Raw genomic sequence first — 17,853 nt, forward strand, 5'->3', positions numbered from 1 at the left:
CTTGTGCCCTTCCCTAAGAAAGACTGAGTAGGACTGATGTGTCCCCAGTACATCACTAGAGAAATCTCCAACCTGAACATCAGCAGCTGGGTAGCAGGAGCAGTCAATACACCTTCCCATGTGGATATCTTGTAGTCTTGACTAGAATAAAAAACACAAAATGGAGGTATAAAGAGTTATACATCTGACTAAGCAAAGAAATGAATGAGTAAAAACTCACGGAGAGTTTCATACATGACATCGCTAAGATGGTGCCCACAAAGATGCATATAACAGAAAGATGAGCAGCATATTTAAACACTAAAAGCTGAATGAAGTGGGCACAGCTTGTATATGCAGATAAAATCTTTGTACATTTAAAAAAAATCTAAATTATTAATAATCCTGTTTCTAATTGAAAAGTTGTATCTGAAAATTGAGATGATTCTGAGAGCTTTGAAGTTCCCTAATCGTTTCAGTGACCCAGACTGAAAACAGACACAATGTAAATCATCTAAACAGCACACATAATTAATTCAAAGACAAGAAAGGAAGATAAAAGTGGATGTCTGGCCAGTGCTAGGAGAATATCAGTGAGAAAAAGGCTTTTGGCTGAAGGAAATTTGAGTGTCGTTTTGTGTTGGTTTTTTTTAATCACAACCATACGCTCAGTTTTGTTCCATTTCATATGCCTAGTCCCTATTATCAAATCTGTTTCAGCAGAGAAAATATAACATAAATTCTGGCCTATTGGAACAAACTGGAAAACTCGCAATGCCTTCCTCAGGTCAGAGGAGGGAGTACCTTCTGTACCTTCAGCGTGTGTAGAATCACAAATTGTGCTAAATGCTTCAGAAAAGGCTTCTGTTCCACAGAACAAATGTTTTATGGGATTTGAAGAAAAACCACATCAAGAAGATGTGGTTTAAGAAGAAAAAGGAAAACAAATGATAGCTGCAGAGCCTGGTCTCCAGCCTCCTCTTGTGATCAGCCACCTGTGCCGTGCCAGCATTCAGGCTAGCGCTGTGCCCCGGGCGAGCCAGACCGGGCTGCAGCAAGGGGCAGTGGCAGTGATGAGTGGCCTCGGTTGGGTCGTGGCGGGGGCTGAGGGCGTTCGCTTCGGAGACTCCAAGTGGAATGGGACTCTGGGGGCTGGCTGGCTGGGTCTCTCAAGGAACTGCTCTTTGCTTTCATTGCTTCTGGAGTGATGAAAGAGCTCTGGGAGAGTTGGAAGGGGATGATGGGAACTGTGATTGGTATAGTGATTGATATATTTGTGATTTAGAAGCTTGATAGTATAGCTCACTGCAAAGAAGACAACATATTAGCATATTAATGTTGTTGATTATGCTGATGATAAGAGAAAGAAAAAAGGAACAGAAAAATCATCACTTATGTGTGATGTAGGACAAAGAAATCAGTGAAGCGGATTGTCTGCTGCTTTGAGTATAATTAATATTTTCTGAACCCTCTGGCAAATGTGAGTATTATTACTCATTTCAGCCTGGTAATGCTCTCATTCAGACTTCTAAGTTCTTTATTTACAGGATTTCTCAGTAACTTTCTTGCACTACCAAATCACTTTAACTTTGCAATTTCTTGCAGTTTTATGAATGAAATTTCAAGAGTATGAACGATTTTATGTTTGACACCTCCTCGGACAACACAGGCTGGTCCTACAGTACTTACTGCCTGCTGTTTTTCTTCTGTTTGAATTTTGACTCAGGCCTTTGACTATGGCACTGCATTGGGGAACTAAGACCTCCCCGAGATGAACATACTTAAATGAAGTGTTACATTGAAAACTTGTTTGGTAGAAAAATTAAATTCATAATTGACCTATACTGAAAAACAGAAGATGAAAAACTGGTTCATACTACCAATTATACAGAGGAAAATCCTGGAGTTTTTTATAGTAGCGTTTCTACTACTCTTCATGTATTTACTTGATACTTTAGAAAAAGTCAGAAAAGTATTGTTGCCTTCTGAAAATTAAAATCGCCTTCAGTGATTTAAAATGATTTGGTTTTAGTGAAGACTTTCAAGGCCTTGAGGAACGTGTACATATGGGGCAGCTGCTCTCTAGTGCGAGGCATGGTAACACACAGCAGTCCTGTGGAATTTGTAACAGGAGAACAGACTTAAGGCTGTGTGAAGATAATCTGTCCTGGCTGTGTAGTGGAATAAGAATGTATAATGTCAGTGTCACTGTTATTTCTCACCTGTTTTCACTCAGATTGTTCTTTCAGCAGAATATGCTGGAAAAATTACTCCTGGTACTTTTTTGTCAGGGCAAATCTCTGTCTTTTACAGGCAACCATTTTTAAAAATTATGTTTGATTTGATTGTTGTAAAGTCTAGACTTTTTTAAATTAAGGGTTATATAGCATTGTTTTAAACAATGAGCTGCATAGAATTCAGTAGTATCCATCATTTTAGGAGCTGGTTTCCTTATGGAAACAGAATAATTCTTGTGGTGCTTGATGATACAGGCCCGTGAGCCTGATATAAACCAAAGCTATGAATCACAAAAGTTCTTTTTAATAGTCTTACAAGTGCTTTCTACCCTGTTTTTTTGGTGTTTGTTTTTTTTTGTGTTTTTTGTTTTTTTTAAAGCACGTGTATAGATATATGCATTTGAAGTTCTGCAGGTCCAAGATGATCAGCAGAGTTGACTTCATAATTACAGTCAGATCTTTCAAATACGGTATTTGGAAATTCTTATTTTAAATGCACTATCAACAAGAAATCAAGCAGATTCTAAAAGCGCTTTGAAACTAGTTTTTATGTTACAACTCTCAAACTACTTGCCCAATAATTGCCACTTGCTGCTTGTTCTTACAGTTTTTTTAACACTGTTAATGGAAAAGTAAAGCACGTTGAAGATAATACTTTGCACATTTTAGGATAAAACTGAACTGATTAGATGAAATATTTTCTGGGAGATAGCATTTTTTTAGTTGTGTTTTTTTTAAAGCAAATTTTTAATTATTTGGGGGGAGGGAAGGAAAATGGCTGTATCTGATCATGTGTAGGCCCATTGCAGAGGAAAAAAGGTTCTGAGATGGAAAAATAAATTGTTCTCTCTTCTCTTTTGAAAAAAATTGCTGCCTCTCCTGTTCTTTCAAGTTACTTGAAGTTTTGAAGTTTGTCGAGCTATTTTGTTCCATCTTTAAATCAAAGTTTTGTGAGCCATACTGCAATTTTCGCTGCCTCTGTCTTTTAAATAGGTAGAGAGAACATCTTCTCTCGTGATTACTGAGAAGCAGAGCTTAGTGGTTTTACTGCACAAAAGATCCATTAATTGAGAAGAGATTAGATTTTATTGTAATTAATTTCTGTAAAACTAGTTTTTCTTAGATTAAGGATTTTCTTTATAAGAGAATAAACTGCAGATAATGATAATGAGGTGCTTGCATGAAGCTGATAAATAGCAGTTTATAGTTACGCCTCTTTCATAGTTTCTTTAATCTTATTCAAGAAAATATATTTTTTAAAAAACATCCAGAAAACAGGTTATAACATTTTTAAGCTTTTGTGAGGAAAGGTGTCTTTGTGTTTTATTTTGTTTTTCTGGATTGTTGAAATATCATAGAATCACAGAATCTTTGCATTGGAAGGGACCTTTAAAGGCCATCTAGTCCAACCCCCCTGCAGTGAGCAGGGACATCTTCAACTCGATCAGGGTGCTCAGAGCCCCGTTCAGCCTGACCTGGGATGTTCCCAGGGATGGGGCATCTACACCTCTCTGGGCAACCTGGGCCAGTTTCACCACCCTCATTGTGAAAAATTTCTTCCTTATATCTAGTCTAAATCTATGCTCTTTTAGTTTAAAACCATCACCCCTTGCCCTATTACAACAGACCCTGCTAAAAGGTCTGTCCCCATCTTTCTTCTAAGCCCCCTTTAAGTCCTGGAAGGCTGTAATAAGGTCTCCCTGGAGCCTTCTCTTCTCCAAGCTGAACAACCCCAACTCTCTCAGCCTGTCCTTATAGCAGAGGTGTTGCAGCCCTCTGATCATTTTTGTGGCCTCCTCTGGCCCCGCTCCAGCAGGTCCATGTCTTTCCTGTGCTGAGGGCTCCACAGCTGGACGCAGGGCTCCAGATGGGGTCTCACCAGAGCAGAGCAGAGGGGCAGAATCCCTTCCCTTGCCCTGCTGGCCATGCTGCTTTGGATGCAGCCCAGGATATCGTTGGCCGCCTGGGCTGCGAGCACATGTTAGCAGCTCATGTCCAGCTTTTCATCCACCACTACCCCCAGGTCCTTCTCGGCAGGTCTGCTCTTGATCCTTTCATCCTCCAGCCTGTGCTAATACTGGGGGCTGCCCTGACCCAGGGGCAGGACCCTGCACTTGGCCTTGCTGAACCTCATGAGGTTCACATGGGCCCATTCCTTGAGCTTGTCCAGGTCCCTCTGGATGGCATCCTGTCCCTCAGATGTGTCAACCGCACCACTCAGCTTGGTGTTGTCTGCAAACTTGCTGAGGGTGCCCTCGATCCCACTGTGTCATTGATGAAGATATTAAACAGTACTCATCCCAGTATGGACCCCTGAAGGACACCGCTCATCACCGATCTCCATCTGGACATTGAGCCGTTGACCACTATGCTCGATGCAACCATCCAACCAATTCCTCATCCACCCAACAGTCCATTCATCAAATCCGTATCTCTCCAGAGTAGAGAGAAGGATGTTGTGGGGAACTGTGTCAAAGGCCTTACAGAAGTCCAGACAGACGACATTGGTAGCTCTTCCCTTGTCCACTGATGTGGTCAGTCCATCATAGAAGGCCACTAGGTTGGTCAGGCAGGACTTGCCCTTGGTGAAGCCATGCTAGCTCTCTCGAACCACTGCCCTGTCCTCCATGTGTTAGCATAGCTTCTAGGAGTATCTGTTCCATGATCTTCCCAGGCACAGAGGTGAGGCTGACGGGTCAGTAGTTCCCAGGGTCCTCCTTTTGACCCTTTTTAAAAGTGAGTGTAATGTTTCCCTTGTTCCAGTCTCCGGGGACTTCATCTGACTGCCAGGACTTTTCAGATACCATGGCGAGTAGCTTGGCAACTACATCAGCCAGTTCCCTCAGGACTCTGGGGTGTATCTCATCAGGTCCCCTAGACTTGTGCATGTTCAGGTTCCTCAGGTAGTTTCGAACCTGATCTTTCCTTACAGTGGGAGGGACTTTTCTCCTCCAGTCCCCGTCTTGCAGTCCATCCCCTCGAGAGGTGTGGGAAGAGAAACTACCAGTGAAGACTGGGTCCTGACTTTACTCTTTGCTTGCCCCACTATCCCTCAGGACTGTGACCTCTACCAGTGCATGATCACTGCAGCCCAGGCTGCCTCCAATCTTGACATCACCAATTAGCTCACATGCATTGGTGACCAATAGGTCCAGTATGGCATCCTCTCTGGTAGGGCTGTCTATCACCTGGCTTAAGAAGTTATCCTCCACGCACCCCAGGAATTTCCTGGATTGCCAACTGCTCTCAGTGCTACTGTTCCAGCAGTTGTCGAGGTGGTTGAAGTCCCCCAGCAGGACGAGAGCCTGTGAGCACGATGCCTCCTGCAGCTGTAGTGAAGGCTTTGTCAATAGACTCACCTTGATCGAGTGGGCTGTGGTAGACACCAACCACTAGGTTCCCTTTGTTGCCTTGGTCCCTGGTTCTTACCCGTAAGGTTTCGACCTGCTCTTGTCCATTCCTCAGAGACAACTCTTCACACTCAATCCATTTCTTGATGTAGAGGGCAATGCCTCCGCCCTTCCTTCTTTGCCTGTCCCTTCTGAAGAGCCTGTAGGCATCGATAGCCACACTCCAGTCGTGGGATTCATCCCACCAAGTTTTGGTAATGGCAACCAGGTCATAGCTTTCTAGCAGCACAGTGGCTTCCGACTCCTCCTGTTTGCTGCCCATGCTGCATGCAATGGTACATTACCATTTGTTATGAATGCAGGTGTATAGAATTAATTATTAGTTAAGACATTAATGAATTTCCTTAAGCAGAATCACAAAAAAAAAGGTTGTACATTTCATCCTAGTTCTTTTGCTTTCGGAAAAATCCACCTGGGTCCCACTGCTTTTGCAGGACAGTCTTTATAGCTTTCCAAGTTGCTGAGCATTTCTGTGAGTCTGATGAGTTTTGCAAATTGAGTATTCTTACCTGGGAGACTGAATAGACAACCTGAAATTTCTTGATTTTTGACTGTGATATAGATATTTTAGAGTGTGTAGTCTTAATGTATAGCATGTGACATATGGTGAGCAATAACCTCTAATACTCAGCTGTGGAGAATTACATTTCTTTCACTAGTTTAAATGGGGAAAAGCATTAAGCAGTGGCTCGTGTTTCTATGAGGAAATAGGAAGACTTTCTATATCACTTACAGGGATTAAGGAATTTTATAAAGCGGCAATGTGTATGGTGACTCAGCCTCCCAAAGCTGGGAGGCTGGCTTTCTGTTGACTCTGACTTACTTTTGTTTCCAAGGTTGTCAAGTAGCAATCCTCTTACAGTAAGTAACCATCAGAACAAAAGAAAAGCGTTATGAAAATTATAAAGGAATAAAATGTAGGTAAGAAAGGCCTAATTACCAAAGCTGGAATTAGTCCAGGGTAGGAATTAATAATACTGAAATTAGTAAAAAGTTTAATTACCATTAGTACACGGGGCATGAAATTTTACTCCTTTCAATTGTACCACAGGTCCTTTAATTCTGTACTGGTTCTTTCTGAAATAATGGCAAAGAACAATATAAATCACAGGTAATTTTTTTACAGATTTTTCAGCAATGGACACATGCTAACCCACTTCTTATCAAATTGCATTTAAGTTCATACTTTCCCATGGCCATTCTTCTAGCAAATATTCTATAAGCAGCAGTTTCTGTAGTGGAGTTACTTTGTACTAATTTTTCTCACAAAATCTTAGCAATGCACCATAATTCAAGTTCAAGTACCTTTCTTATTCTAGGGTTGATCTTTTCTTAAATACAGATTGTTCATCTATCCAAATCACATTCTGGTTTGTTTTTGTTTTTCCTCCCCCTTAAATAGGACAGTTCCAATAGATAACCAATTAATGCCACCAACCTAATTTGTCATGACAATTGGGTCTTAACATAGCTTTTGAGGAAGGCAAAATAATTAAATCACTTTCATTTATCCTCTGAATGTTTTTCCTTCTAATTTTTAAAACAACTTTCTTTTGAATAAGAAATTACAGATATTTTTATGAACGGCAATAATGGGAACACTTTTGTTTACATAAGCAAAAAAACCCCCAGTGTCTTAGAATGTTTTGCTGTTGTAATTGCTATTTTTAGTACAGTTCTATCTCATCACTATTTGTACACTTCCTAGCTCTTCTATTATACTGTTATTGTTCTGGGTTTCTATTAAAATGAAACGTGGCGTTTGTTTTGTGACTATGCCTACAGTAGAGGAGAATAATACAAAACTAAGTGCTTTGTAATGCCTATGGGAAGAACGTTTTCCTGAGTAGTTTTTGAAGTGCATGTTGCTGTTCAATTGTTCGTTATCTTCAAATGGCTTGAAAAGCTACAAATAATTTGATATTCCAAGGGCATTTATATTTATTACATCAAGTTTTGAAATAGTTACAAATGCTGCTTCCTATGCTTGAATACAGAGATATGCAGCTTCATAACTAATTTCATTTTTCTTGTGAAGTACGTATTCTGTGACCAATGCTTTTACAGTTTTCATCTGTTTCAATCTTGTACACTCAAATGAGCTGTTTGGGAAGATTTCTGGAGCTAAAGTTGCAGTGCAGGTTGGTGTCAGTGGTTGGGCTGCACTCCTTCTCTAGCCCCGCCTTGGATCCTGGAGTACTGGCAAGGCAGGGAGGGGTTTGTGCTGGCTTCCCTGTGGCCAGCTGCTGCGGCTGGCTCATTCCCAGCGGGGACGTCCATCCTGCTGCATACTGGGGTGCTCTGCCAGGAGGGGAGGGATCGGCAGGCTGCCTCAGCTGGGCATCCCAGGCAGGGGAGCACAGCTGGAGGCTGCCTGCCACTGTGTGCTTCACCTCCTTTCCCCGCGGCCCCTTCTGCACCCCTGCTGATGTTGGCAGCTTTCCCTCTTGTCATTGCCTTGCCTCTTTTCCTTGCTGCTTCCCAGATTTGCTGAAGTCAGCAGTTGCTGCAACTGCAGATGATCCAAAAGTCAGGTAGAACGTGGTGCAAGGTGACTAACCTTAAGTAGCAATGAACGAAGCTGCTTTCAGCATCCAAAGACAGACTTGCTGAGACCAGACGAGCTGATTGCATGTGATGTCCGATGGTGGTGGGAGCAGATACAGTGAAAAAGATTTGGAGAGAACAGATAACACTGCAATCAGAAAAAACCCTGACCTGAGAGAGAACTGGGAACACTTCTGGTGTGATGCGCCATTCTTCTACTGGACTTGCTTTGGAGCAGAGCGTTGGGACTTTTCCTGCCTTAAATAAAAAATGACAAATGCAAAATTTTTAAAGTTGAGAAAATGGTGACAAGTCATTTCCTCCAAAATGTGTTCGAAATTGCCCAACAGATTTGAAGCTGTGAAGGCAATAGAGTTATTTCCAGAGGAAAATTAGGAGCAATGTTAAAATAGACATTTCTTTATCACAGGAAGTTTTGAGTGCCAGTCAAGAACCCAGGTCCAGCTGCAGTGTTGTGTATGAAATCTGACTGGGGATCTAGTGTTCCTGGTGTAAGGAATTTAAATGAAGAACATTTAAAATCAAAGTTCACAGAGTAAATTTGAGTGGTGTGTGGTATCCTTAAATTTTAGCTGTGTGGCTCTTTGAGTTCTGCAGTAGACTATACCGTTGAACTGAAATAAAACTTTCAGGTTTTCTGATTTATTAGCTTGTAAATTAATTGCTTCTTTTTTCATACCTGTATGTGTTCTATTTTTACATTTTCAGAAGTTTATGTACACTGTATTATGCAGATGTTTTCATTGCATCAGCTGGCTGTAGTTAAGATACAACTTTTATGTTATACCCATAAACTTGGCATCTGGTCAAACTGAATTACAAAATTACTCTACCCTTTTCTCTGTTTTAAGCTTTACCCTTAAGCCAAAGTCAGTCAACAGAAAGCCTGTCATTGGCACTGCCAAATGAATAACCAGCTTCACTCTAGTTTCACTGTTGGTTGTTTCAACATCTCAATCTTCCCAAGAACATGAAAAAACAGTATTTGTTCTGACAGCGTTTGTGTGCTCATCTCATTGGGATTGCTAGAGGCAGCTTAGGTGCTAATAAAATGTAAAAAAGGAAATAAAACATTCGAGTGCCAAAATATCAATGTATTACATGATAAAAAAGTCACAGAGATCCATGAATGGAGCATTATATGACCAGTTAATTTTTTTTTAATCTTACATTTTGAAAAAATAAGGGCTTAAGCAATATTATCTCCACTGATATTTTGCATGACAGGTAAACAAACTGTCTGGTTTTGGGTTACTTTTGTTCTAGTTTTGTAAACAGTTAAGTTTACATATCCTTTTCTTTATTCACATGGTTGACAAGGCAGTGAATATACTCCAGCAGTAACTGTGGAAAGCTGAGGGACTGTTGATTTCACAGAAATCAGGTACAATACAACAGGGGGTTTGTCGGCACGAATCAGAACATCAAATGGCTTTGAGTGACTCACTTCAGTGACTCATAGTCCAAACTGACCAAGGGACCCAAACACGGAGTACCACAGTTGTTGTTTTGTACTTTGTCTTATGAACATATTCATATGTGTAGGATTTACACAGCTCATTTTCATCATTAAAGAAAGCAACAGTTGTGGATGATCTTGGCATGTTTTCTTCTGTCCCAGTGTAGGGGAACAGATGATGTATTGAGATGCTTTTTGTGATTACGCTGGCAAATCTCACTTCTTCAAGTGAGATTTTTTACAATTTACAATTACTTTCTACAATTTGTAGAAAGATAGAATAAGAAATTCAGAAGGCAGACTACGGATATCCCTCAGGAAAAAGTGTATTTAATAGACTGCCATCTTGATAATAATTCTAAAGAAATAGTCCCCAAAATTTTGATAGTTTCAGAAAACTGTTTTTTCCCCTTTTCCTTCAGTATGCTGTTTGGAGATGACAACCAAAAGGAAAATTATCGGCCGCTTGGTGCCCTGCCGGTGTTTTCGTGGTGAAGAAGAAATCGTCTCAGTGTTAGATTACTCTCACTGTGGCCTACAGCAGGTGCCAAAGGAGGTTTTTAACTTTGAACGGACATTAGAGGAGCTTTACCTAGATGCCAATCAAATTGAAGAGCTACCTAAGGTAATCAGTGTTCTGCCTGTAGTACAGATGTCAAAGTTGTGTTCTTAAAGGTGTATTCAGCTTGTGTTTCAGCTCTGAAATAGGGCTTGCTCTTGACCAGGAGACCTGCTTGCTGTGGGAAGAGTCGTGGCTGTTAACTGTAGAGATTGAATTACATTTTTACAAAATTTTTTTCTGCCCTCTCTGAAGAGCCCAAACAGCTGAGCCACCCTTCTTGCAGATGGTACTGTGTGGGGAGGAGTGGGGCCACCTACTTCTTGCTTCATGGCACAAGAACTGGGGGCAGCCAATGAAGTCTTAAGTTGGGGAATTAACAATTGTTCCAAAGAAGTATTTACATGACAAGTAATTAATACGGCATTTGATACCTTGACCAGGAGTACGCTAATATATGGGGTAGGTGATCTCACATTTGGATCCTTTGTAGCACTGCTTTTAAAAGCAGGCTCTTTGTCAGGATAAGCCATTTGTCCGTGTGGGAGAAATGTCAGTGCTATATGACCAGAATTTTTGTAACTGCAAATGAGGTCCTGCAATGAGATTACTTAGGTTATCTTTCCTGTGTAAAACTTCTTTTATAGTATTTTTAAATCTGTTCCTCTGTTGATTAATGTTTACTATAAGGAATTAAAAGTTACTGTAACTTAAGTGTTCTGGAAACAAAAGAGGACAAGGTAGTGGAAAAACCAATTAATAGGTGCTAGCTACATAATGAAGCATGAAGTAATGTAATCCATTCCTTAATTGAATTTTTCTGAACAATAATGAAAGATGCTTACGAGTCTTTAATTAAACATTGTTCCACTGTAATCCATTCTTCATCATCTCTCAACATATTTCTTACTTAGACTGCATAGAGACTTTATGAAAATTCTATTTACAAATGTAGAAAACGTACTTTCCCCATTATATGGGGTTCCTTTATTAGGATATGACGGTTCATTGCTTAAGATTGCTCCCTCCATCAAGAAATTCTTTACAGATGGTAAGACAGGGTAGCTACAATCTTTTAAGTGTCACAGAAAAATTATATGGAGAACCGCCTTATTTCTCCTGCTACCAGAAAGGACAGCAGAGAACCAGATATTTTTTCTGTCCCTATAAATATGAAACGGATTGTGGTGGAGGCCATTTTACTGCTAATGAATACCTTCAGGACTATTTCTCTTTTAATAATAATATATTATTAACCTTGTATATTTTAATTATGCTGCCGAAGCATCATACTGAGGAATATATAAAGTGTGTAATTCAGCTAGGGATTTTTGGTATATTTTTGGGGGGGCTCTTGAAAGTGTGCATCACTGTGGTATTCAAACTAAATTGCAGTGCATAATGGAAGACAAATACATCAGAGCATAGAACAGGAGCAATATGCCATAATTCTATATGGAAAAACTGAGAGCCAAAGGTAAGGGGTCCAAAATTAGGAAACTGGGATGAAGGTGATAGTTGTTAGTGTCAGTCACAATTGAAATGTGCATGCTCATGAAACCTTTGCATTGTGTTGTGGTATCACCTATTTTGTATTTGTTATTTATGAAACAAAACACTGGATAAGTACATACCTTGGAGAGATTTAAATGTATAGGACTCTATTTTTGCATCTGTGTTTTTTCTTATTTTTCTTTGTTATAAATAGTATTTTGAAGCAAATACTATGTATTGAAGAAATCTTTTTAATTGGTCTTAAGTTTGAGTAAATGCATCGTTTAACATAGTCTTGGCCTTGTATAAGAGAAGATTAATGGCAGTGTTAATTTGCTTTCTTTATACCATTCATAATGTTTTGTCTTAAGCCTTTATTAATTGTTACCATAAATTAAACAGTTCAGTTAATTTCTTTATCAAATTTTCTGCTTCAAATAGTTTTTGCTGCATGTCTCTGATTTTTTTTCACTATTGAATTAATATTCTAGGAGAGAAAATGCCATTTTTTTCTTAAGATGGCATTATATTATATAACATTAACTTTTATATTGCATGTTATGGCCTACCTTAGGCAGAACTTTCCCCTCTCTTTAAATATGAATTCAAATAACTTCTTCCAGAGAAAATTTTATTTTGTCAGTTTTCTGTTATTTACCAAATATTATGTGCCTCTGAAGTTACAATATTTTTTTGAAATTTTCTATCACCAGATGCTTGATCATATTTAAAAATTTAATGAAAAAAAGTCCTTATCTACCTTAGTTACTTTCATTGCTACATGATACTCTAGAAACCAATAAATTCTTTTGCATTAGACTGACTACTTGATTTACATTAGACTCATTCTGGTTGCTTTGTTTGTTTGTGTTTTGTTTCTGTGTGTGGTTTTTTTGTTTATTTGTTTTGGGTTTGTTTTTTTGTGTGGGTTTTTTTTTGTGGTTTTTTTTTTTTTTTTTTTTTAGTTTTTACCTCACATTTTATGTATCAGAATTATGCTTTTTTTTCTGCTGGCTTCATTAGAAATTGATTTCTAATTCCTAATTTCTAATATTTTGCTTTTCTTTTAAGGATTTATAGGATTGTTCTTTAATTCTTATCCTCTATTTTCATCTAAATCTAGCCAAATCTTTTATTTTATTTGCCTTTGACTTCATTATCATGAGCTGCTGCTGCAAATATGTCCTTGTTGGTATGAGTCAGATGAATCAATGACTACTAAAAAAGGACACCAATTTTGATGAAGGTGGAGTCACTAGCAGTCAGTATCCAGAAAAACATGAATGAGATGAAAATTCTCCCCAGCAGTTTTCCCTTATAAATATAAAGTAAAATCTGGACTAATTTGTAATCGACAAAATTAGTTTACTTGTTAATGCCATAGAAAAAATTTGTCTGTCTCTAACAACAAATTCTAGAAATAGTCAGCACTGTGTTTTGCCATCTCACATGTTGGTAAAGTAGATACAAGTAATGCTAAATATGCTACTGAAGTTAGAGGCTACATCTTAATGCTTAATTGTCTCACTGAGAACAAACAATGCAACCAATATATAAAAGGTGTTGAGGTAATCACTGAGGTAATCACTGTATAGCTCACATAGATGGGTAGGTATTATAAATTAACTGTTTTTCTTTTGCATCGTGTTTGCTATGTAAGTTACAGTTTCCATTAAAGGCATTGAATCCTTTTTCTAAGGAATCATGTTTCTGTTCTGCGAAGTTAGAGAGTGTTATTTCTTTGTAATCCTGACATCAAATTCCCCCAATATGTTAGCCAATCTATTTCACAGTTGCGCCTATGGAAAATAAAGAGCAGAAATTTCATATTCTTCTCTAGTGGCCGTGGAAGCCAACAACCTCTGTTGCTGTCTGGTCAAGAACCTGAAATATGCAGAATAATAGGCCATTGTTATAACTCAAATCACAGCACTATTAGCACCACTTGGTTTCCAGTCTGAAAGGAATAAAAGTAGTATATGGAAATACAGTATGGTGATTACAACAAAATCATGATGGCAAGGCCATAAAGCACTAGAAATTGAGAAAGACACCTTTTGAAATTCCAGTGGGTAAAAAAAAGTGGGCAATTTTGGGCCTCCATACCTGTATTCATACTCTTACATTATTTGAGATACAACAGCACATCATAAAATTACTCTAGAGGGAATATTTTTTACTACGCTTCTGCATTCACCATTTCAGAAGCCTGTTAAGTTATTGTCAGAACTTTAAGTTGCGAGCCTTCCTTGACTTTTAAAAAAATAATTCTTCAGGGGAATGGCTGGGAACATGCACTGAGAATTTCATTTTCCAGGTACAATAGCATGGTATAGTTTGTATATGTACCAAAATTCTGCAGGTTTCCCATGCCAAACATTACTAATGTCTACAGCTTGTTCTCATGCAGTAGCGTGGCTAGAAATTTCAAGAGCAAACCCTAGAGCCTGTTAATTACATTACTTTCCAGGCTTGTCTAAAATGATGTGCTTCCTTAAAAAAGAGAAAAAGTAGGTGCCCTCAGATGCATTGGAAAGGAATTCCTTGTTCTCTGGAGGGATACCTCCCTTTATTAACATTGTCTGCAGGCAGAAATGTGTTACTCGGTTTGGCTTCCAGGGCGCACAGTAACTGTGGCTGTTCCTATACACGGCCCCAGCATGGGAACGGTTCTCCGTGTTACGGCTGCGGGGCAGCGGGGCTGCAGCAGTGGATTGTGCTTCTCTGCCTGCCGCTGGCATTAGCTGGTGGGCGGTGGGGAGGAGGCTGTTGTACAACCTTGAGAATTAACAGGTACGTTTCATGTGAGAGGAAATATGAAAAAAACTGTCAATACAAAGGCATTCTGAAAAGTCTTTCAGTAAAAAGGCCCTTTCGTATTCGGTGCCAATTGATAGTGATTGTGGTGCGGTGCTTCTCATTCTGAGCACTTCTATTCATATAAAATATGAATAAAAGTTTTTCCTGTCAGTTTTCTGAGAGTAGATTATGTTGAAGGAAAGCAGGATTTTTCTAAAGGATTATGATAGCAAGTTGCAGCAGAAAAATGCAGTTTCAAAATTATCTAGAATTTACTTAAAGGAAAGTACCAGGTTGGCATTTGCATGCCACTTGTGTGTTAATTTTCTCCTCTTCAGATACTGGGCTGAATTTTTTATCTAGGCAATCAAATTATTATGCATTCTCAAATACCTGCAGATGAGTATATAGACTTTATTCTGGCATAGAAGTCTGAAGAAAGACTAAATCTGGTGTAAACATAGCAGTAATATTTGAAGAACCCTTGTGAGATGCCTGCAAAGAGAAGTTGTTCTTCTGTGGAACCCACTGAATTTTCTGGTGCCATTTGGTGAATTCATATTTGCAGAAAGTCCTACGGGGTTTAGTAACTTGTAACTCTTGGCAGGACCGATGCCTTCGGAGCCTGCAGTCATGAAGCAGGTAATGTTAAGCAGGTCTTGCCTGCAGTCCAGTGTGATGGGTAGCACAGGAGGGACTGGTACCGGGGCTGCGAGGCCAGCTGCAAGGCGCTGTGCTGGCTGCACAAACCAGGCTTCATACCACCAAGGCGGGTAGCCAGGCGCGACCCTTCCCTGTTACTCTTCACAGTCGGTTTTCCGCAGTACTGTCGCTGAGGAATGTGGAGCATGGCAATAAATAAGCCAAGCAATTATATTGCATTCTCTCTTATACCTGCTAGCACGCTGGGCTTGAAGAAGCTATAAGCTACTCTATCTACAAAATGCACCTGCTTGTTCTTCAATATGTGGCACCTGTAACCTTGCGAAAGCAATGCACCGAAATCTGAAATAGTTTTTCATGACTGCTTTCTCTTAGTATGATTGTTTTATTTTTACATGTGTGAGGTGGTATATGAGTTAGTGATATTTCTTGAGGAAAGCAGCGATGTTAAATAGGTGATTTCAACATGATTTATGAAAGGAGGATTGTTTTTGCAGTGGAAATTCTGACATTTTATAAAATTTGAATTTGAATTAAAAATTAGAATCAAGTCCTGAATTGGGGGGGACTTAAGGAAGATATAATTTTGATAATGTCAAAGTGTTTTGTTTCTTGAAGATAGCAAAATTCTTCTACAAGCAGTCAAAATATTTTGAAATTTATCATGAAATTAAATTCTAAAATCGAATATTTTAATTTGCCACAAGCCACAAAAAATTTCATTTGATATGACACAAAATATCATGTACCTACAAAACGTTGATTGCAATGAATATGCAGTTTTTGACAGAAAGCTCTTTTTGAACATTCCTGCTACCAATCAACTGTTCTGATTATTCTTGTCAACTGTGTGTAAGCTGTGTTTATAATACTGAGCAGCCTGTAAGAATGTCTTCTCAAATAATGGCTTTTCAGAATATTTTTTGGTTATTGAGTTCTTACGTAGCAAATGTCGTTTTGTGGTATTTGTTGCTTTTGTGTATAAATAATGATCCCAAACTGATATTTTTCCTGAAACACTGTAAAGTCTCTTTTTTATGTTGCAGCAACTGTTCAACTGTCAAGCTTTACGCAAACTGAGTATACCAGACAATGACCTCTCAAGTCTGCCAACCACTATTGCTAGCTTAGTTAATCTTAAAGAACTTGATATCAGTAAAAATGGTAAGAAATCAAAAGTATAAGTATTTTAAAGAATTATAATGAATACGAACAATAATAAAGTTTTAATTCCTAATGATTAACAAACTTGTGTTCTAGAAAACTTGCTCTTTTTCTCGATTATGTACTGTTTTCCTGTCTAACACTTTTGAGAAGTCTGGGTAGATATCTACCTCGTTTACTTTTCTGTAAAAAAAAAAAAAAAAAAAAAAAAAAAGGTTGCTTTAGCACGGTATGCTGTGACGACCTGTGACCGATAAACATTCGAAATGGGCGTGGGAGACCATTTATCAGTGCACTTATGAACCATTCCACTTCCAAGAGTGGCTTAGTACTTACTGGACTCTTGTGTAATGTTTTTAAGCATATAATGCTGCAGGTAGACTACTCTCAGGATCTATATAGCCAGTGACTAATTTGCTGATGTGCATTTCCAAATTATGCTTTTACATATTTATGTGCCTAAAATGCATATCTGAACCTTAAGTGTCTTTGTTTTGAAAATGAAGCTTAGGCACTCTTGAAAATTTTGACAAATTTCTTATCAGTGTAGGTTTAGAGACTCTCAGGATTGTATGTATGTTCTCCTGAGAAGAGAGGGAGCCAAAGAAGAAAAAGATAAGCAGTTTGGGAAGAAATGAAAAGCACAAATATCAGTATAAATGATGTCACTATTTAACTCTAGAAGGTTATATAAATCAAGCATTAACATAATAGTTTTAGTACAAGGCATATTATCTGTTCTGGTGTATTTATTTAGTGCTTAAGTATCATCTTTTAGACTACAATACTAAAATATATGTCTTCTTCCTGTTATAACTTGTCTGATCTGAAAATGCCAAATTAACTCATTTATGAAGAAAACAAGTTAAACATTTTTTATGTGTATATTAATAATTCTTTAAATTTTTTTTAGGAATTCAAGATTTTCCAGAAAATATTAAATGTTGTAAGTGTTTAACAATTATTGAAGCCAGTGTCAATCCAGTCTCTAAGTGAGTATCAGTAGCTTGTGTTTGTATACTGCAAGTGCAGAAAATTTACACAAAGTGAACTAAAATTTAAAGGCATTGTATCATGTTCTTTTGCAGGATTAATCTAAAAGTCTTTTTAATTGTTTTAAATCCAGGGTTGATGTATCTATGAAAAGATCTGTGTACTATGTAACAAATGCGGTGTCTTTCCACATAGTAAAGAAAGTGTTGGCAAAGCAATCCGTAAGCTGCAACCTTTTAAACACAGGGGCTGGTGCTTTATGTATTTGGGAAGTAAGCCATGCTGCATCCACAGACACTGTAATCTCTTGGTTGGGACCTTGGCAACCCTTATACCTTCCAAAAACTTGCAATAATAGTAACAAAAAATCTGTGTTGTAATACCATGATTTATAAAATGGAGTGAAGAAGATGAAAGGATGAAATTTCCCTATTTCAGTTTAAAAAAAAAAAAAAAATCGAAAGCAAGCAAGCGCGCACCTTTAGCTTAAAACCCTCAGCTAGGAAGGGGGGAAGGGCTGATGTAACT

The 17,853-nt window shown here is 38.5% G+C and overlaps 1 protein-coding gene across 5 annotated transcripts in view; it reads left to right on the forward strand.

Moving 5' to 3' along the window:
* Positions 1-10,083: 10,083 nt before the first annotated feature.
* Positions 10,084-17,853, forward strand: part of LRRC7 (leucine rich repeat containing 7) — a gene marked incomplete at its 3' end in the record, with an annotated part of 99,766 nt that continues 91,996 nt past the window's right edge. For 4 of the 5 annotated variants that reach the window (XM_082003280.1, XM_082003282.1, XM_082003283.1 and 1 more), the window contains exons 1-3: positions 10,084-10,278; positions 16,215-16,332; positions 17,246-17,324. In XM_082003280.1, coding sequence (XP_081859406.1) covers positions 10,090-10,278; positions 16,215-16,332; positions 17,246-17,324 — 386 coding nt within the window. In that variant the 5' untranslated portion in view covers positions 10,084-10,089. The remainder of the gene's footprint in view (positions 10,279-16,214; positions 16,333-17,245; positions 17,325-17,853) is intronic. The other variant, XM_082003281.1, reaches the window with a different exon arrangement.

This window comes from Phaethon aethereus (genome assembly GCF_964289735.1).
Source record: "Phaethon aethereus genome assembly, chromosome: 8".
Classification (NCBI taxonomy): Eukaryota; Metazoa; Chordata; class Aves; order Phaethontiformes; family Phaethontidae; genus Phaethon; species Phaethon aethereus.